Below are 21,280 nucleotides of genomic sequence, written 5' to 3' on the forward strand. Positions count from 1 at the left end.
CCCTCATGGGGCTCTGTGCTAGGTGTGAGCCTGCTTAAACTTCTCTCTCTCCCTCTGCCCCCACTTAGCCCCTGACACTCTCTCTCTCTTGAAACACACAAACAAACCAAAACACACATTTTAGGAACTTCTTTGAGAACCTGGGCAGGGGTGGGGGGGTCTGTGTGATGGCAAATCACAATCCTTTGGGAATTACAAGCCAATGAGACCCATGTTTAATTAACTGAGTTGGTAAAAGAATTTGGCATAAAAAAACGAGGTGTGCTTATACAGTGATCTGGCTGAATTTTTTAATATGACTCCTAAACCAGCTCTAATTCTTAAATAAGCTTTAAACACTAAAAACAATCCAGGAACAAGTACCTAGTCTTCTAGGGTGACCCAGTTTGACAGAACCTACATGAGACTTAAGTTTAAGCATGTTTCTTTAAAGATGAGTATTATCATTCAATAGTTGTAGTTCATTTGATATGCCTCAACCCTTTCAGGTGAAACTATTTTCAAAGCCGCACATTTACACAACTTTAAACTGACAGATAAATTGCTGACCAAGTGTGGATGACTCCAGAGCATTTCAAATACCCCTCAGACCTGAACTCAATTCCAGGTTCTTGTAACCTTTAGAACAGTAGTTCACAACACTGGCTCCATATCAGAATCATATGGAAAGACCCACTGCCAGAGATTCTGATTCAACTGCTCCGAGGCAGAGACTGGACACTGGTGTTTTAAAATGCTCCTTAAATGAGGGGTGCCTGGGTGGCTCAGTCGGTTAAGTGTCCGGTTCAGGTCACGATCTCAAGGTCATGAGACTGAGACCCGTGTTGGGCTCCCTACCCAGCAGGGAGTCTGCTTGGGATTCTCTTCCTTCCCTCTCCCTCTGCCTCTCTCTTTCTCTCAAATAAAAATAAGTAAATCTTAAAAAAGGAAAAAAAATGCTCCTTAAATGATCCTAATGTGTAGTGAGGGTTGAAAAAAACTGCTCTACAGAATTTTATAATCTATGAGAACCTAAAACAGAGACACAAAAGGGCCAACTGCGGCTTCTGAGTCCTGATACATATAAATGGGAGAAACTCAAAACTTTCTTTTGAAAGGAAGGGGTTGTCAGGGAATGGGGTTCAGCAACTGCAAGGGGCCTAACCGGAGTGACAGGACAGTTCCCAAGAGAAGGATTTCCAAAGCCACAAAGGAGCAAGTTTTAGGGCCTCCTTTCCCTTCAGACATGGTGTTGACCACCTAATCTGCATCAATTTTTGATGTTCTTTGGTAGTCATGACAGGGCGCCATTTCTGCTATAGACTTCAAAAAGATAGTTCATGCAGAGGGTTAATTTATTGAATTTACTTAAAATGCCGACTGAGGGAAGGAACAGTTTAAACAGAGGAGTCCCTGGGTTCTGAGGAAGGATCCATAGGAGCAGTAAAAGAAGGGTAGGGGCTGACTGCCCAGCAGGCAGCAGGCCAGGCTGCGTATCCCGGTCTAGGCAGCTCTCCTATCACCGGCAATTCCCCAGCACCCCCACATCCTGACCCACAAGGCCTCTGGCCCATGCTCCATGCAGCAAAAGCACCAAGATAACACTTTGAAGTCTGTTTTATTTTTAGATTTGGGTAATAAAAACAAGTTACCATTACTTGACCATTTATCATATGCCAGACTCTGTACCAAGCTTCTTAGATGCATTAGTTAATTTAATATTCATAGAACTCTAGGAGAGAAGTATTGACGCTCATATCATTTTTATTTTACGGATGCAGAAAGTGAGGCTTAGAGAAGTTAAGTAACTTGCCCAAGGTCACACAACTGTTAAGTGATTGACCCTGGGAAGTAAAAATTTGTCTGAAGTCAAAGCTGTAGAAATTTGTCATTTGTAACTCATCAACTGTTATTTTAGGTATTCCTCTTCTTATTTAGAAGCTGACTGGATACACTGTAAAGTTGGCTACTTACTGGACAGAGGGATTCACATCCTAAAAACACTGTGCAACAGGACCCTACACAATTGCCTTTTCACAGACAGAAGTCTGTCCTATTCACTCTTTTGGACCTGGATATCACTGGGGGATATTTCTTCTTAGAAGCCAGCAGTACAGTATTGTGGAAATCCCAGCTCCACCATGTCCTGGCACTATGACTTTGGGCAAGATACTTGGCCTTTCTGAGCCTCATCAGTAAAATGGAGATAATAAATATCTATACATCACTGGGCTGTTTTAAGGATTCAGTGAGTTAACTCTTGCAGAGTGCCTGGCACAGTGTAAGCACTCAGTAAATGGTACAATATTGCTCTTCACCCCATCCTGTTAAACGCTAACCACCAGATATATGTACTCAGAGCCACGAGCGAAGTGTGTCTACCAGGAATCCCCACGGGTCTAGTGTTCCAACTTACAGGTTACAGGAATGTGGGCAGTCCTGGCCAGGCTGTTTCTTTCTACAAACCTCACCACAACTATGTGGAATTTCATTTCTGCTCCATTCAGGATTCTTTACCTTGCCTAAAACATATCAGATCAGAGAGTCAATGGTATAAACTTCAACTGCATCCTAGACTTTAATGAAACAGTACAATACAGCTAGACAGCATGAACTTCAGTGTGGTTTTCATTAGTTTGACAAACATATTATCCAACATCCTAAAATAAAAAGATGACTGTAATGCTACTCATCAAAAGCTTCCCTGAGTATGATAAATCCTAAATTCTGGATTACCTGGAAAAGAGAAATAAGTCATTTTTACTTATGAAAATGCCACTTTGACTAATGGACATATTTAATCTAACATAAAAAAACCTTCAAGGTGGGCCTTTTGAAAATGGACCCTTGAATAGACATGGGAATATCTGCTGTAAGGATCAGAAAAAAGAAATAAGGGACAAGAACAATGGGGTGGAAGATGGGGGAACAGCAAGAGATGGAAAGGACATAAAACCCCTGTACAGTAGGAACTTGCCAAATCTAAAGCTATGAAGTAGGCATAAGAGGGCTATAATTTTATAATTAGTGTCTCTGAAAATCTTTAGTGAGTATCTTCCATGAACTTAGCACAGAGGCAGGAAGTGTAAAACTGAAGCATGGGACTCCTCCATGTCCCTGAGGAACTCATCTTTACTTGGGCAACTTACACCCTAAATGATGGCCTGTCCCCAGTATTTGGCTTCTGCTTTTCTATCTTGTTTCTTTCAGAAACCTTATTCACGTTGAGAGGTTTGATACACCTAAAGGCCCGTGATTCCCAAATCTACATTTTCTTTTTCCTTTCCCCCCTCAAATCTCCATTTTCTTCATTGCCCTGAATCCTCAAGTTCCAGCCCTCTCTGTCCAACCATCTGCTGAACATCTCTGTGTGAGGTGTCACAGTCACCCCAAACTGTCTACATTTACAGCCAAAGTTAGTATCTTCTCTCTTAAACCCCTCCTTCTTCAGTGTTCTCTATTTCTGCCAGCAACACCATAACCGTCGGAGTCACAGACTCAAAAACTAGAGTCATCCCCGACTCCTCTTTTTCTTTCCATAATCTACTTAATCACTAAATCTTCTCAATTTCCCTACATAGTGCATCTCACCTCATCTCCCCTACTTCTACTCTTATCTATTTGCCAGAACCTCATCTCCAAACTGTTAGAAAAACTTCTCCACCTCTGTGCTTTCTTGCCTTAATATAGTGCCCTGGTTTCCCGCTACCATCTTTCAATGGCTCCATCTCTTTTCCCTGACTGTAAATGGTGTTTTATTTTTCTTCTTTCTGCCAGGGTTCTGCATTAGACCCTTTTCACTCCTTACCCTTCCATCTACTACTCTCAACTGCAACTATCATCCCTAAGTCCTGGTTTCTCTAGATATTCCTAACTCCCAGGGCACCTGGGTGGCTCAGTTGGTTAAGTGTCTGCCTTCGGTCGGGGTCATGATCTCAGGGTCCTGGGATAGAGCTCTTTATCAGGCTCCCTGCTCAGTGGGGAGTGTGCCTCACCTTCTCCATCTGCCTCTCTCTAGCTCATGCTCTCTCTCACTCTCTCTCAAATAATTAAAAAAAAAAAACTTTAAATATTCCTAAGTCCTTGTTGGACACCTCTCACTGGATGCCTTGTTCACTCATCCCACTCGATATTTCTAAATTGAACTCATCGTCCCCATCAGTCCTGGTTCTCTTTACCTGCCTTTCTCTGTCCTTGGTATCATCAATTCCAAAAGCATGAAACTCTGGAGCCACATTTGGGTTCTTCCCTTTCCCACTGCTGTTAATTCCTGTTTGCCTTTGAAATCTTGTACCCCCTTCCTTTCTCTCCCACTCTAACACCCATTATAGACTCTTATTATTCTTCACCTGGGTTCTTACAAAACCCCCAAATGTTTAGGCCCCCACATACTCCATTCACTGCCACCAGACTAATCTTTATAAAGAACCACACTGACACCCTCAGAGGCTTCCCACAGCCTGCCAAATGAAGTCCCTACATCTAAGCCTGGTATCAAGAAGTCAGCCCTGGGGCGCTAGGGTGGCTGGGTTGGTTAACCATCTGACTCTCGATTTTGGCTCAGGTCATAATCTCAGGGTTGTGAGAACAAGCCCCGCAATGGACTCTGTGCTGGGCATGGAGTCTGCTTAAGATTTTCTCTTTCCCTTTCCTTCTGCCTCCCTGCTGTCCTTGTATGCACACACGTGCTCTCTCTCTCAAAAAAAAAAAAAAGTCAGCCCTGCCTTTCCAGTCATTTCCCATGCCTAGTGACTTTCCCTTCTCCTAAAAGATCCTAAGACTTATTTTTATTTTATTTTATTTTAAAGATTTTATTTATTTATTCGACAGAGATAGAGACAGCCAGCGAGAGAGGGAACACAAGCAGGAGGAGTGGGAGAGGAGGAAGCAGGCTCATAGCAGAGGAGCCTGATGTGGGGCTCGATCCCATAACGCCGGGATCACGCCCTGAGCCGAAGGCAGACGCTTAACCGCTGTGCCACCCAGGCGCCCCAAGACTTATTTTTAAACTTCTGTTTATGCCACTCTCCTCAACAAATCTTTTCTCCTACCAAGATTTTACCTAGTTTTCAAGCCCAGTTGAATTTACCTCCTTTTTTAAGGATTCCCTAAATCATCTAGCCCAAAGTGATAACTCACCCCAAAGATCTCCCACAGTTCTTTGGACTTATAGAACATCAAGTTAATTGTGTCTTAGCTCTTAGACGGGAAGATCTGGGAAGTCAATAAACAGTCTTATTCCCCAGACTCTTCATTGTGTCTGCTACATTAGTAAGTTCTCAATAAAGTATATTACATTAATGGGTCTCCCAAAAGAGCAAAGTGAGGCAAATCATTAGGTAAATATAAGGCCATTATTTGCATTCCCACACCATTTTACCTTACTCAGATCATCTTGACCTTCACTCCACATTCTTCTACCTTTTTAGGGCCTCATATTTAGTTTCTCAGTGAAGGCTTTAACAAGATTTTTAATTCTACTGCAGTGCTTTATGCTTAAAAATCCTTTAAAATAAGGTAATTAAGCCCTGGTAATGGTCCTACTTATATAGTTTTACATGGATCTCTTGCTTCCAGTTTCATATTGCCTTGCCAATAGTACATTCCAAAATATTTATTCCTTCAACAAATATTATTTTAGTATCTTTCAAGGCTCAGATTTTGGCAATAAAACATAAAAGACCAGCAGATTCCAAATAAAAGAGTGGCCAAAGTGGAAGAGGGGTAAGAAAGGGAGGATTCCTTTGGAAGACAATGTTTGGGGTCTGATCTTGAATGAATGAGGAGTCAGTGATGAAGATTTAAAGAAAAGATGGAGAAGAACATTCTAGATAGTTGAGTTCACCAAAAGATTGAGTCTAGAAGTTGAAGACTTGATGGTCAGTGACCAACTCTTAGTGAGAGCTGCTAGTTAAGTAATGGGAAAGAAGAAATATGAGCAAATTAAAGCCTACAGAAATAAACAGGGAAGAGCTAATCATTTCAAGAAAGGAATGGTCAAAAGCTCCAAGGGTTACCGTGCTGCCAAAAAGGTTAAGAACTTATAAATCAGCCCTGGATTTGGTCAGGAAGGGGCCACTGATGACTTCTGAAAACAGATACAGCAAGGTGACAAGGATAGAAGCAAAAATGCAATGGTTCAAGAAGGGAGACAGATGGTTAAGAAGCAAAATTTGAAAAATCAACAACTAGATGAAGGTTAGCCATTAAAAGACAGGCAGAAAAGAAAAAAAATAATAAAAGACATGCAGAAAACAGACTATCAGCAAGAATGAGCATCTGGATTGCAGAAAGTTCTTCCTAACACATAGGGGAACTGAGCTATTCAAAAACAGGAAGAAGCAGGCCACAAAGAAAGAGGATAGAGTTTGTAATTCTGGTTTATAGGAAATCTTTCTTTACAAAAGACCCCTATGACTGATTTCCTGGGTTAAAATAAAGTACTTTTCAATACTACTCTTTCCTCATACTGCTCAAATCTGGACTATCAAAGCTGTTACAGTTAAGGGTGAGAAAGAGCCCACGTCTATGCCTGCCTCCACCATCTGGTCTAAAGGTAAGATCAAGGAGACCAGCGCCCTGGCTTAGAAGTAGCATGAGCCTGGTGGGCATGATGAGAAGGCCCATGTCCAGAAGAGCCTGCCAAGAGCACAAAGGCCTGTGACTCTGGCTGTGTGATGGACCTCAGGCAGATGATGTCGGCAGACTCCTGGAACTTTGAAGTCTTATTAGAAACTTCTAAAATATGCCTGGTACATCATTCCTTTGGGCTGGAAAATAGTTACAATGCATGAAGTAGAAGAGACTCAAGTGAAAGCAAAAAAACTCACCACAGAAACAAGTGTAAGTATTAGGAACATGTGCAGAAACATTCTGACAGGCAGGGCACCTCCAACCACTCTGGCCATCTGTCAAGAAAAATGAGAGAAGAAACCAAAATAATTTCCTTATAAAAGCACAAGTAATTTTTAAAAATTTAATCTTAAAGGAAGCCTTGATATTAAAGCAGCAGTAGTCACTTCATGTTAAAGATATCAGATGTTAAGGATATCAGGATATTAAGAAATAAATTCACAATACTGGATACTCTGCTTAAATACTGCATGTAGACTTAAATTTATAAGGACTTTGAATATAGTGATGAAACAGATACCCATTTTTTTTAAATTAATGATTTTTTATTATATTATGTTAGTCACCATACAGTACATCCCCGGTTTCCGATGTAAAGCTCAATGATTCATTAGTTGCGTATAACACCCAGTGCACCATGCACCACCCCCTCCCCTCTGAGGCCCTCAGTTTGTTTCTCATAGTCCATAGTCTCTCATGTTTCATTCCCCCTTCTGATTACTCCCCTTTCTTTATCCCTTTCTTCCCCTACCGATCTTCCTAGTTCTTATGTTCCATAGATGAGAGAAGTCATATGATAGTTGTCTTTCTCTGCTCGACTTATTTCGCTTAGCATTATCTCCTCCAGTGCCGTCCATGTTGCAGCAAATGTTGAGAATTCGTTCTTTCTGATAGCTGAGTAATATTCCATTGTATATATGGACCACAACTTCTTAATCCAGTCATCTGTTGAAGGGCATCTCGGCTCCTTCCACGATTTAGCTATCGTGGACACTGCTGCTATGAACATTGGGGTGCATATGGCCCTTCTCTTCACTACGTCTGTATCTTTGGGGTAAACACCCAGTAGTGCAATGGCTGGATCATAGGGTAGCTCAATTTTTAACTCTTTAAGGGACCTCCACACTGTTTTCCAGAGTGGCTGTACCAACTTGCATTCCCACCAACAATGTAGGAGGGATCCCCTTTCTCCACATCCTCTCCAACAATTGTTGTTTCTTGCCTTGTCTATTTTTGCCATTCTAACTGGCGTAAGGTCAGATACCCATATTTTTAATGTCAATTGAGATATAATTGACATATAACAATAAGTTTAAGATGTACAACATGTTGACTTGATACATTTATATACTATAATAGGATTATCACTGTCACATTAGCTAACACCTCCACTGCTTCACATGATTATCAATTAATTATGCGGTTCTAATATTAAGGTAAACATTATCTAAATCTTGGCTTGAAAAAAAAGAGGACAAAATATTGAGTATATTCAAAATATTGAGTACAACCCAGATGTCTTTTTTTTTAAGACTTTATTTTTAAGTAATCTCTACACCCAACACAGAACTCGAACCCACAACCCTGAGATCAAGAGGTGCATGCTCTACTGACTGAGCTAGCCAGGCACCCTCAGATGTCTTAAATTAGAAGAGTCACAGATCAGAAAACATGTTATTTTTTTTTAAGCAAATGTCTGAAGATTTTATTTATTCATTTGAGAGAAAGAGAGTGGGTGCATGAGCAGGGGGAGAGGCAGAGGGAGAGGAACAAGCAGAACCCCCGCTGAGCACAGTGCCCAAGGTGGGGCAAGATCCCAGGATCCTGAGATCATGACCTGAGCCAAAGTCAGATGCTTAACTGACTGAGCCACCCAGGTACCCCTATTTTATTTATTTTAGAGAAAGAGAGAGAACATGGGTGAGCACGGGTGGGGGGGGTAGGGAGGGGGAGAGAAAATCTCTCAAGCAGACTCCACACTGAGCGCAGAGGCTCAGCTCTTCGGGGTTTGATCTTACAACCTATGAGATCATGACCTGAGCTGAAATCATATGTTGGCTGCTTAACCAACTGAGCCAGCCAGGTACCCCAACAACTACTTTATATAAATTTTCTAAAGCAAACTATACAGGAAATGTTTTCTGTAATTGCTACTTGGATAAAAGCTACCATTTTCAAAAAATTTGACTGATTTTGTTATATCCCAAATATATTTTAACACCGTTAAATTAAGCTGTTTTTTAAATTTCCTTCTTTTCTTAAAAATTTTTATTTTATTTTTACTTTTTAAGTAAGCTCTATGCCCAACATGGGGCTTGAACTCATATCCCTGAGATCAAGAGTTGTATGCTCTACCAACTGAGCCAGCCAGGTACCCCTTAGTTCTTTATTTAAGATCTACAGCTTCATACTAGTCATCTGAAACATGTGTTCAAGGCAACATAGCAGAAAAAACATTCAAGAGGAATTAGTTATTTTTAAACCTCAGTTTAAGGGGTGTCTGGATGGCTCAGTAAATGGAGCATGAGACTCTTGACTCAGGGTTGTAAGATGGAGCCCCATGTTGGGTATACTTAAATATAAAATCTTAGGGACACCTGGGTGGCTCAGTTGGTTGAGCGTCTGCCTTCGGCTCAGGTCATGATCCCAGGGTCCTGGGATCAAGTCCCCACATTGGGCTCCTTGCTCAGTGAGGAGTCTGCTTCTCCCTTGGGCTGCTGCTCCCCCTGCTTGTGAGCTCTCTCTCTCTCTCTGACAAATAAATAAATAAAAATAAATAAGAGAAAAAAGATAAAATAAAATCTTAAAAAAAAAAGCAAAGTATAAAACCTCAATATATTGAATAAGTGAGAATAACTATACAGAAGAGAGAAATGACTGACCTGCTTGAGATGCTGGAGACCTTGCCCATTTCTTTATGCAGTTCAAATGAAACACATGATAACAGCTCTGACAACTCCACACTGGCGCTGTGACGCGAACCAATTCACAGCATACCATGCACTCATATTTTTCTGTAGTTAGCTGTTCAATTAGAGAACCTGTTTAAAAAACCAAACGAATTAATTCAAACACAGCAAAACATTCCTTACTTTAGTCAACCAAGGATCAGCAACGCATTTGAGGGAAGAATCCAAACGCAAAGGTTTTAAGTATGTCTGATTCTGAGTAAGGTGGTTGTTCAGTGTTTGGGGCCAAGAAGGAACTGAGGAAGAAGGAAGAAGACTTAGGAAGTGGACACTCAGGTGGGGATTTGCACAACTGAGGAAACATTCCCAAGAAACTACCCAGGAACTGACCAGAATAGCCAAATGCCCCTTACAACACAGCTTAAGCATTCTCAGAAGCACCAACTGTAGCACCTTGCCCTGCTTCCTCTGAATCTGATCCAGATCCATGGATTCAGGATAGGAAGGGGCTCATGAAACTGCAGTGGTCAGCTGAAAGAAACCTAAGCCTGGATAGGTTCCAACAACCCAGGGTGGTAACATCTCTTCTAGTAGTTGCCATGAAAGTCTTTAGTTGATCTACTCAACAAAGATATTCTTGGTGTTTACCATAATCCCATGGTAGGGTTACTAGACTGAAGGAGACACAGAGCCTGGCTCCAGAAGCCCAACATCTGGGGAGGGAGATCAATATGCTAAGAATCCTCCCAGATGGACTCCTCAATACTTCCACCCACCCCCAGACTTTCCTCAAACACGATCGCAGCAAAGCTTTTCTAGATCCGGGGTATAGTCAGATGCTCTCAGAGACTTGTGTATGTGTGTGTGAGACAGAGAGAGACAGAGAGAGATAAAGAGAGAGAGAATTTCTTTTCTCAGTCCATATATATATACATACATATATATATATACATATATATATATACACACACATACACACATATATTTTAAGACTTATTTGAGAGAGAGAGAGAGAGCATGAGCAGGGGGAAAGGGAGGGGCAGAGGGAGAAGCAGACTCCCTGTTGAGCGGGGAGCCTGACATGGGGCTCGATCCCAGGACCTCGAGATCACAACCTGAGCTAAAGGCAAACGCTTAACTGACTGAGCCACCCAGGCACCCCTTTCAGTCCATACTTTTAGCATTTATCTCATAATACTATTTAATTTGTTACTGGGTCGAAATAGGTTTTAAGAATAAAATAACTAACCTTAAATACAGCATGCCAAATGCTGTGCTAAAGCACTTCACACATTTAATTCTCTTAACAAGGCTGTAATATATAGGTACAGCTTTATTGATGAAGAACTGAGGCTCAAAGTGGTTCAATCACTTACCTGAGGTCACAAAGTTCACATTTTAATCATTTTATAATATTAGCCTTCCTAAGATTACTTTCTGTTTGTCCACTTTAATGGCAAAAGAAATACAGAACGGGGCGCCTGGGTGGCACTGCGGTTAAGCGTCTGCCTTCGGCTCAGGGCGTGATCCTGGCGTTATGGGATCGAGCCCCACATCAGGCTCCTCCGCTATGAGCCTGCTTCTTCCTCTCCCACTCCCCCTGCTTGTGTTCCCTCTCTCGCTGGCTGTCTCTATCTCTGTCAAATAAATAAATAAAATCTTAAAAAAAAAAAAAAAAAGAAATACAGAACACAAGGACTATAAGGTCTGTGAGGCAGGGCCAGGGCCTTGCCTGCCTTGCTCACTGTTGCATTTCCAGTGCCCGGCCATTATTAGCAGGTGCTCAATAAATATTTATTAAATGAATGGATGAAGAAATAAATGAGTGTCATCTAGTCTGTTCTATAACCTCTCTCCCTTGAAAGTGTCAGGCTTCAGTAGTTTCTGAGATAGCTCTTTTGTTCTGACAAAAGCCTGGAATAAAGATTTTGTGTGGCTGATAAAGGAAATCCACTCGCTTGAGATAACTGATAAACACATCAAAAAAACTGAATTATATTTAAAAAAAAAATAAAGAACCAGACTTAGATTTTTTCTTAAAAGCAGGGATACCCTACCCTGCATCCGTTAACGTCTCTGAAAAGCAAAGTTCATTACACTTTCCACCATTTAGCATGCTACCTGTGGAAGATTCTGAAGGGGTAAGTTAAGTAAGAGAGAGCTCTTTAAAGAGTGAGATTACCAGTGAGTCATCTACATACAAGAGCCTGACTGTGGCAGAGGAATAGTTTGTAAGAATTACATTTGGAATAAGTTTTGTAGAAAATGCCTATTGACTATTCTAGGACAGAAATGAGTTAGAAGTAAAGGACACAAAAACAAAAAGTAAGTGAAGCTGGGAACATACATGAGAACCCTATGATTGACCGTTGTTTTGATTTTTTGCCCCGAAGGTTTTCTTTTTATTTTATTGTTTCTCTTATTAAGTTTATGGCTTGTTAATAAATAATTATTGTTTTATATGTGATGTTTCTAAATCTAATCACAGTGAACCTGACCACTAGGATACACATACATATAGCAATGTGGGAACAACTGCCAACTTTGAATAAGCCACAAAGCTCTACTAAGCTCTCTCCAAAGGCTGTTTCTCTCACATCCCATGTTGAATTTCACAGTAAATCCTGCTGGCACTACCTTCAGAATATGTCCAGAATCCAACTCCTGCTGCTATTACTATGGCCCAAGCCACTATCTGTTCACCTGGATTATTAAAATGGCCTGCTAACCAGTCTTCCTACTTCTGCCCTTGCCCTACTTCAGTCTATTCTCACCACAGCAGCCAGAGGGAGCCTGTTAAAATGCAAATTAGATGATGCCACTCATGCCCAGAACTTGCCAATGGTTCCTACATCACATGTCTGTAAAAGCCAAAGTCCTTACAATGGCCTTCATCACTTCCGGTCCTCACCTGCTATTCCTCTTTCCCTAAGTCACTACTCTAAGAACACACTGGACTCCTTCCTTGCCCCAGACTGGCAGGCAGATTTCTGCCTGAGGGTCTTTACAACCTGTTGCTCCCTCTGCCTAATACTTTTCCCTAGACATCGGTGCAGTTCAGTCCCCTACCGCCTTCAGGTGTTTACTCAAAATGTGATCTTAATGAGAAGACTGGCCTTGGCCAGATTTTAAAAAATTGCAATCCGCTCCCTCAACATTCCCTATCACTTTTCCATACTGTATTTTTCTCCATACCACTTGACTCTTACAGATCATTTATTTCCTCCACACCACTTACATATCCTATCTTATATATCACATATTTTATTTTTTTCATCTTATTTCCCAACTCTATACACGGAATGTACACTCCTCGATGGCTGAGGTTTTTATCTACAGTGCTGCCTGGGACATAGTGGGCACTCAATGATACTTGTATGAATGAATGAATGAAAAGAAATAAAAATATAGCAAAAGATTCCAGAAAGACCTAGAAAGAGAAACAGTATAATCCTTTCACCAACAATGCTTCAGTTTTATCAAAACATGTGTGTAACACATGTAAAATATGGTACTGTCCCGGAATAGCTCTGTGCTGGTAAACTATCACATTTCAGGTCCAAGACTCTTGTCTGCTGGCTGCCAGCCCTGGCCTGACCACTGGCTCTTCTTTAGTCTTAAATCCTCTTCCACTAGGATAATTTCTCAGTCACAACTATGTCTACTCTATACTTCTTTGAAAGCACGTCAGTAAAGAGGGTGATGCACCACTGAAATAATCGGAAGATACCTGACTGAAGTGTTAACTGACTACAGACTTTTCAGATGCACCAATAAATAACTGTTAAAAAAAACAAACAAACCCAAAAGCAATCCAGATTTGAAAAATCCAAAAGTACACTGTGATTAAAAAAAAAAAAAAGCCATTTAAAAAAATAGACGTACACTAAAAATAATCTGATATCCAGGGGTGCCTGGGTGGCTCAGTTGTTAAGCGTCTGCCCTTGGCTCAGGTCATGATCCCAGCGTTCTGGGATCGAGCCCCGCATCAGGCTCCCTGCTTGGAGGGAAGCCTGCTTCTGCCTCTCCCATTCCCCCTGCTTGTGTTCCCTCTCTCGCTGCCTCTCTCTGTCAAATAAATAAAATCTTTAAAAAAAAAAAAATCTGATATCTGGAATTTATTTTATTTATTTTTTATTTTATTTATTTATTTGACAGAGAAAGAGAAACAGCCAGTGAGTGAGGGAACACAAGCAGGGGGAGTGGGAGAGGAAGAAGCAGGCTCCCAGCAGAGGAGCCTGATGTGGGGCTCGATCCCAGGACTCTGGGATTACGCCCTGAGCTGAAGGCAGATGCTTAACGACTGAGCCACCCAGGCGCCCCTGGAATTTATTTTAAAATATATCAGAAAAAATAAAAAATAGATTAAAAAATGTGAGATTGCTTAAATATTTAATGCTTATCTATTTTATTACACATTATATATTTAAAGTGCAGAGATTTCTTAATAAATAGAAAAATATCATTATAATAAACAAAAAGATGAACATTGTTTATATGATTTCAACAATGTAAAATTAAGCACTGGAAAATTCTGTAAGAAAATAGAAGAAAAGGTTAAAGCTGATTATATCTAGATGGTTGAGACTAAAGGTGAGTTACCAATGTTCATAGCAGCACTGTCCATAATAGCTAAATCGTGGAAGGAGCCGAGATGCCCTTCAACAGATGACTGGATTAAGAAGATGTGGTCCATATATACAATGGACTATTACTCAGCCATCAAAAAGAACGAGTTCTCAACATTTGCTGCAACATAGATGGGACTGGAGGAGATAATGCTAAGCGAAATAAGTCAAGCAGAGAAAGACAATTATCATATGGTTTCACTCATTTATGGAACATAAGAAGTAGGAACATCGGTAGGAGAAGAAAGGGAAGAAGAAAGGGGGGGAAACAGAAGGGGGAATGAACCATGACAGACTACGGACTCTGGGAAACAAACTGAGGGCTTCAGAGGGGAAGGGGGTGGGGGAATGGGATAGGCTGGTGAGAGGTATTAAGGAGGGCATGTATTGCATGGTGCACTGGGTGTTATACGCAAGTAATAAATCATCGAACTTTACATCAAAAACTAGGGAAGTACTGGATGGTGACTAACATTATATAATAAAAAGATATTATTATTAAATAAAACAAAACAGAGACAGCAGTGTCTCCAATATTAGCATATCTAAAAAAAAAAAGGTGAGTTACCTACTAAAGTGACTTTATTAAGTTACCTCATTAAAAGTGAGGCAGCTATTTTTAAAAAGCTAATACGCGGGCTCCATGCTCAGTGTGGAGTTTGCTTGAGATTCTTTCTCCTTCTGCCCCTCCTGCGTGTGCTCTCTCTCACTCTCAAGTAAATAAATAAATCTTATTTTAAAAAAAAAGCTAATACAATATAAACATGGTCAACATGTTCAAGATGGTTTTGCTGAGGGGTGCCTGGGTGGCTCAGTCAGTTAAGTATCTGCCTTTGGCTCAGGTCATGATCCCACGATCCTAGGACAGAGTCCCCTATCTGGCTCCTTGCTTACCAGGGAGCCTGCTTCTCCCTCTGCCTGCCATCCCCCCTGCTTGTTCTCTCTCTGACAAATAAATAAATAAAATCTTAAAAAAAAAAAAAAGATGGTTTTGCTGAGTCTGAAGCATATGTCAGATATCGCATTTATGTATGTGAGTCTGAAATCTGTGGCAGAGTTTAGGGAGGAGATAAAAGTTTAGAAGTCAGCACAGCACAGAGGCAGTGGCTGAAAGATATGGAACAACTTGTAATCTTCCAATGAGACCTTATCAAGTAAGAAGAACAGAAGGCTAAGATAAAGCCCTAGGAAACATCAATATTTAAGAAAGAGGTGGAGGAAGAAAAACTTGAAGGACGCTAGCAGGAACAGCCAACGAGAATAAGGAGGACCAGAAATGTGTGGTATGAAGGAAGTAACATTTCAACAAAGACTCCTTTGCATCAAACTCAAAGGGAAGCCCAGGATAAGGACTGAAATACATATGTCTGCTGGGTGTGGCAAATAGGAAGGCACTAACCACCTACCAGTAGCTGTGAGTCAAGTGGTGATGATGGCAGAGGACTGAGAAGCGAATCAAAATAGGGAAAAGGAAATAGAGTGGTTACTCTTGATTAGACTGGAATGGAAGGAAAGGAAACACTAGGGGAGGGGCACTGAGGGGGAGCACATGACAGGGGAAGTTTTTTCTTTCAGAGTGTGTGACAGACTTGGGAAGAGAGCTTCAGGCTGAGAACTTGGAAGAGTGGATGTGAAAAGGCTGATGGAAGAAAACAAAGGAAATCTCAGAATGAATGAAAGAAGAGGAGGATAGGCACAGATGTCTCCGAGTTTGAATTAAGGGAAGCAAAAAGCTGAGAAAATTATGCCTGATGACTTCCCCTTTCTCTGTGAAGTAGGAGGCAAGGAGGTCCACTGAGTTTGAGGGAGACGAATGGCAGGAAGGTCTGAATAAGACTGGAAAAGATTTTTTTTTTTAATATTTATTTTTTTTAAAGATTTTTTATTTATTTATGTGACAGAGATACAGCCAGTGAGAAAGGGAACACAGGAGGGGAGTGGGAGAGGAAGAAGCAGGCTCCCAGCGGAGGAGCCTGATGTGGGACTCCATCCCAGAACGTCGGGATCACGCCCTGAGCTGAAGGCAGACGCTTAACGACTGCGCTACCCAGGCGCCCCAGACTGGAAAAGATTTGTAGTAGTCTTAAATGAAAATGGGATGGGCAGCTGACCAAGGTCAGATAAGGGGAAACAGGCAGTACTGAAAGTCAACTGAAGTTGGAGAATCACGAATCACAAATATTTACTGAGAACCTACTGTGTGCCAAGCATTGTTTAAACGCTAAGAATATACAGTGAACAAACCAGACAAAAATCTACTGTCCTTAGGAAGCTCTCATCTAGTGGGGGAAGGTAAACAATAAACAAATAATGAAAAATTATTGAAATTATATGAAAAAAATGAATAGCATCATCAAATAGTGGTTAAGTGCTATGGAGAAAAATAAACCAGTAAAGGACAGGGAATGCTGGCAGTGGGGGAAATACTAGAGTTCTAAACGGGGTGATCAGGAAGACTTCCCTGAGGGGGTGAGTGAATGTGCAGCAGCACCAAATCTGTACTATCATATGATTTCCTGGAACAGCATTCTGTTAGTCAGATGGAGCAGAAAAGGTAGACTGCAGCATCAACCCTGGGTGGGGATTCTGCCAAATGGCTTGGCAGAAAGATGATACTTTAAAATTACATTAAGGCCCAGCCTGAAGAGGGAATAAAGAAGGACAGACAGCTGACGATACAGTTAGTGGGTGGAACAGACTGAGAGTGCCAGAAGGACAGGAGGTTATGGTCAGAAAGTAGCAGGGGTGTGGAGGGATACTGAAGGTGAAGGTCACTGTGGTTGAGAAGACCAAAGAACGTGAGAATGGTATAATCCGTACGATCACTAAAATCATGCAGAATAGCAGCAGGATTTTAGTAGATCAGTTCTCAAATCAGAGTCACTTGGAGGCTGTTAAAAAATAAGACTGCTGGGCCCTACTCCCAGAATTTCTGTTTGTTAAGTACGAGGTGAGGCCCAAGAATATGCTTTTCTAACAAGTTCCCCGGTGTTGCTGATGGCTGCTGGTCTGGAACTACACTTTGAGAACGACTGTGGAAGAGGAAAGCTATAGGCTGGAGGCATTAATAAATGACACGAGGGCTGGGAGATTTGGAGGCTAATACATGACAAAGATAAAGAGATATGGAAGGTGACGTAGCCAAAAAGTGATGTAGCATTAGGTTCAAAGGAGCAGGGATTTAGATACAAGGTAGAATCGGAATGGTTCAGAAAGGACACTGGGAGAGGAGCACGCTCTTCCCGTCTTCCAGAAACTAAGGCAAGCGGGATAAAGGAAAAGAGCATGCTCTGAACAGGCTGTAAGGAAAGAGGTGAACTTAGAGAAGGCCACAGATTAATTAAGAACAGGAGCAGAGCAGAAACTGACTGAGGATATAGGGGATCCTGTTACCAGAGAATGAGGGATCCAGACAGCTTGGGAGAACAGGAGGAGTGCTAGTTTCTCTCAGTATAGAACAAGAGTAAGCAAAGACCACTCTCAAGCAGCCATAGAGACTTGTATTTGGGGTGATCCTCTCTTTCCATTCTAATCAAGCTTTCATCTCCACCACTCTACCAAAACTCCTCTTATCAAGACCAATAACCTTCACACCACCAAATTCAACAATCAGTATTCCTTGAGGGTTTTTTTTAGTTTGGTGTTTATTTTATTTATTTATTTATTTTTAAAGATTTTATTTATTTATTTGAGAGAGAGAGAGAGAGCATGAGGGGGAAGGGTCAGAGGGAGAAGCTGACTCCCTGCTGAGCGGGGAGCCTGATGTGGGACTTGATCCTGGGACTCCAGGATCATAACCCTGATCAGAAGGCAGTCGCTTAACCAACTGAGCCACCCAGGTGCCCCTAGTTTGGTGTTTAAAACATAGTTCACTTCTGGGGTGCCTAGGTGGCTAAGTCGGTTCAGAGTCTGCATTCGGCTCTGGTCATGAACCCAGGATCCTGGGGCTGAGCCCTACATGAGGTTCCCTGCTCAGCGGGCAGGCTGCTTCTCCCTTTCCCTCGGCCATTCCCCCTGCTTAGCCTGCTATCTCTCTCTCTCAAATAAATAAAAATCTTAAACAAACAAAAACATGGTTCACTTCCTAGTTCAATTCCTACTCATTCTCCATGTCCCTTGCTGGGTCCCTATCTTCCAACCTTGAAACACTGAGGTACAGGAAGGCTTTACCCTCAAGCTCTTCTTCCCTAACTACACTCACATCTTAGGTTCCCCTAGTCTGTTAGAGGACTCCATGCTGCAAGTTCCCAAATTTAAATCTCCAGTCCAGATCTCTGCCTGAATTTTTAACTCCCTACTTAACCAAATTCTCTAAATTTTCTAAACAAGGAATAGACTAAACAAAACATATCCAAAAACACCTTTTCTAACAAGGAAAGACTAAGAAAACTTTTCCAACAAGAAGACTAATAAAGACTGAGAGGAGACTAAGGAGACATGATGACTAATTGCAACGTGGTATCCTGGACTGGATCCTAGAACAAAGAAAGGATGGTAGTGGAAAAAATAGCGAAACCCAAACAAAGTCTACAGTTTAGTTATACCAGTGTTAATTTCTTGGTTTTGACCAAGGACCAGAGTTGGTTATGTAAGATATTAACATTAGACAATGCTATCTTTGTAACTTTTCTATAAACCTAAAATTATCTCAAACTAAAAAGTTTTCAAAACAAACAACACCTTTTCCTCTCTCAGGTTTTACCACTTCGGTACCTGGCAACTCCATTCTTTTTTTTTTTTTTTAAGATTTTATTTTTTAAATAATCTCTACTATGTGGGGCTCGAATCTACAACCCAGAGATCGAGAGTTGCATGCTCCACTGACTGAGCCAGCCAGGCACCCCGGCAATTCTAATTTTACATTACTCAGACATAAAAGCCTTGGCTTGGTCCTTGACCCCTCTCATTCTCTTGCAGCCAACATCTAATCTATCTGCAAATCCTAACAGTTTTATTTTCCAAATACATCCAAAATCTAGCTCTCTTACCTTTTGCAACACTACAACTCTAGTCCAAGTCTCCATTATCAACCTTGTGAAATACTACAACAGCCTCCTAACTTGTCCCTTTGTTTACTTGGAGCTAATACTCCACACATCAGGTTAAGTGATCATTTTAGAATGCTAGTAAAATCATGTCATCCCTTTTCCCCCAAACTTCCAGCTGCTTCTCATCTTCTTAATCAGAACCAAGTCCAAGGGCCTCACATGATCCAGCCACTGTGATTTCTCTGACCTCCTCTAACTGCCTGTCTCTTCCGTCGCTCACAATGTCCCCCCCCCCCACCTGAATCTAAACTTGCTTCTCCCTCTGCTTGGAATACTCTTCAGAGAGCCGCATGGTGCGCTTCTGTGTTTCCTCCTGGTCTCTATTCAAGTGCCTCCTCATCAAACAGACCAACCTAGCTAAACAAGTGCCCCTGTAACTCTGTCCTTTTAACCTGCTTTATATTTCTTTTTACCCTTACCCACCACCTGACATATTAAATATTGGTTTAAGTGCTTTCTGCCTCCCTTCCCTACCAGAATGTGAATCTCACCAGTACTGTACTCTCAGTACTGAGAAGAGTGCTTAGTATATAGTATTTATTCAATAAATATGAATAGAATGTTCTCAAAAATATGTGGGGATGGGAGGCCAAGAGAGATTTGTTAGGGAGAACTCTAAGATGGCCTCTAAGATTCCCACATGCATACAGGTGTGCAGGCTGTATAATCTCCCCTTGAGTATGGGTGGAGCTGATCTAATCAGACGGACCCTTTAAAGAGTCTAGGAATCAAAGACAGACTCAGAGAAATCTGAACAATCTGCAGCGCATGTTTTCTTATGGACCTTGAAAAAGAAAAGTACCATGTTGTGCAGAGGGCCATGTGATAGGGAATTGCAGGTAATTGCTAAGAGCTGAGAGTGACACCCTAGCCAATAGCCAGCAAGAATAAGGGGACCTCATTCTACTCCCATAAGGAACTAAATCCTACCAACAATCACTGAGCATGGAAGAGAACCCATGTCTCAGATGAGATTGCCTCCCTGGCCAAATTCTAGTCCTATGAAGCTCTGAGTAGAGAACTTGGTTAACCCATAACAAGACTCCTGACCCAAAGAAACTGTGATACAACAAATTTGTGTTATCTTAAGCACTACATTTGTGGTAATCTGTTATGAAGCAAAAGAAAACTATTAACCAGTCTTAAGAATTAAAAAACAACCCTAGTATAACATTATCTTGGTTCACATACAAGGTGAGGTCCCAAGAGGAAGAACTGCCTAGTGAAGCAAATGAGAACTAGAAGAACTGTAAGCCAGCGTAAAAACAGGCCCGGGCAGGAGGTGACTTCATGTGTTAGGCTGGGCTATGTACATTAAACTGGAGGGAGACCAGATGGCAAAGGTCCATGAGGAAGAGCTACTGGAATGAAGCTGTTTAGCCTAGATGAAATATATACCCAGGGCAAAATGAGAAGTGTCTTCAAATACTGCAATAAAGTTGATTTGCAATGAGGGGGAGGGAAACTATGAGGAGAGAGACTGGTTGCTATGTTGCTTCAGAAGGCAGAACTTGAACCAGGGGATAGAAAGGATTGACTGGAAAGTTTTCAGTTCAATGTAAGGAAGAGCTTTCCAATAGTCAGAGCTGAGTACCTATTATGTTCTAAGAGCTTTGTTAAGCAATAGGGATACAAAAATGAAGAAAGAGGGGTGCCTGGCTGCTAGGTTTGTTAAGTGTGGGACTCTTGATTTTGGTTCAGGTCATGATCTTGGGGTTGTAAGATCAAGAACCGCATTGGGCTCTGTGCTCAGCAGGGAGTCTGCTTGAGATTCTCTCCCTCTACCTCTCTCTCTGCCCCTCTCCTCCCCTCCACTTGTGCACGCATGCCCGCTCTCTCTCCTCTCTCAAATGAATAAATTAAATCTTTTAAAAAAATGAAAAAAGATATAGTCTCTGCTTTCTATGAGCTTACAGACTAGTGGAGGGCACTGACACATAAACAGATGACGGCTTCCAGCAGTAACTGCTCTAACCGAAGCACGTGTGTGTAAGGGAAAGACATATCACAGGGCTAGAAAAGATGAATGCCATCTGCAGAGGTGAGAAAAGGTGTTCTGGACATGTCGCTAAACTAGCTACTG

At 41.5% G+C, this 21,280-nt stretch overlaps 1 protein-coding gene across 4 annotated transcripts in view; it reads right to left on the reverse strand.

Annotated features, from left to right (window-relative positions):
* Positions 1 to 21,280, reverse strand: part of NFX1 (nuclear transcription factor, X-box binding 1) — a 72,001-nt gene that overhangs the window by 44,246 nt on the left and 6,475 nt on the right. For all 4 annotated transcript variants that reach the window (XM_045780827.2, XM_045780826.2, XM_045780824.2 and 1 more), the window contains exons 3-5: positions 9,495 to 9,653; positions 6,810 to 6,887; positions 2,396 to 2,501 (exon numbers count right to left, since the gene is read on the reverse strand). In XM_045780827.2, coding sequence (XP_045636783.2) covers positions 2,396 to 2,501; positions 6,810 to 6,887; positions 9,495 to 9,653 — 343 coding nt within the window. The remainder of the gene's footprint in view (positions 1 to 2,395; positions 2,502 to 6,809; positions 6,888 to 9,494; positions 9,654 to 21,280) is intronic.

The sequence above is a fragment of the Ursus americanus genome, chromosome 18, assembly GCF_024610735.1.
Source record: "Ursus americanus isolate L20-20 chromosome 18, mUrsAme1.1.p, whole genome shotgun sequence".
In the NCBI taxonomy this organism is placed as follows: Eukaryota; Metazoa; Chordata; class Mammalia; order Carnivora; family Ursidae; genus Ursus; species Ursus americanus.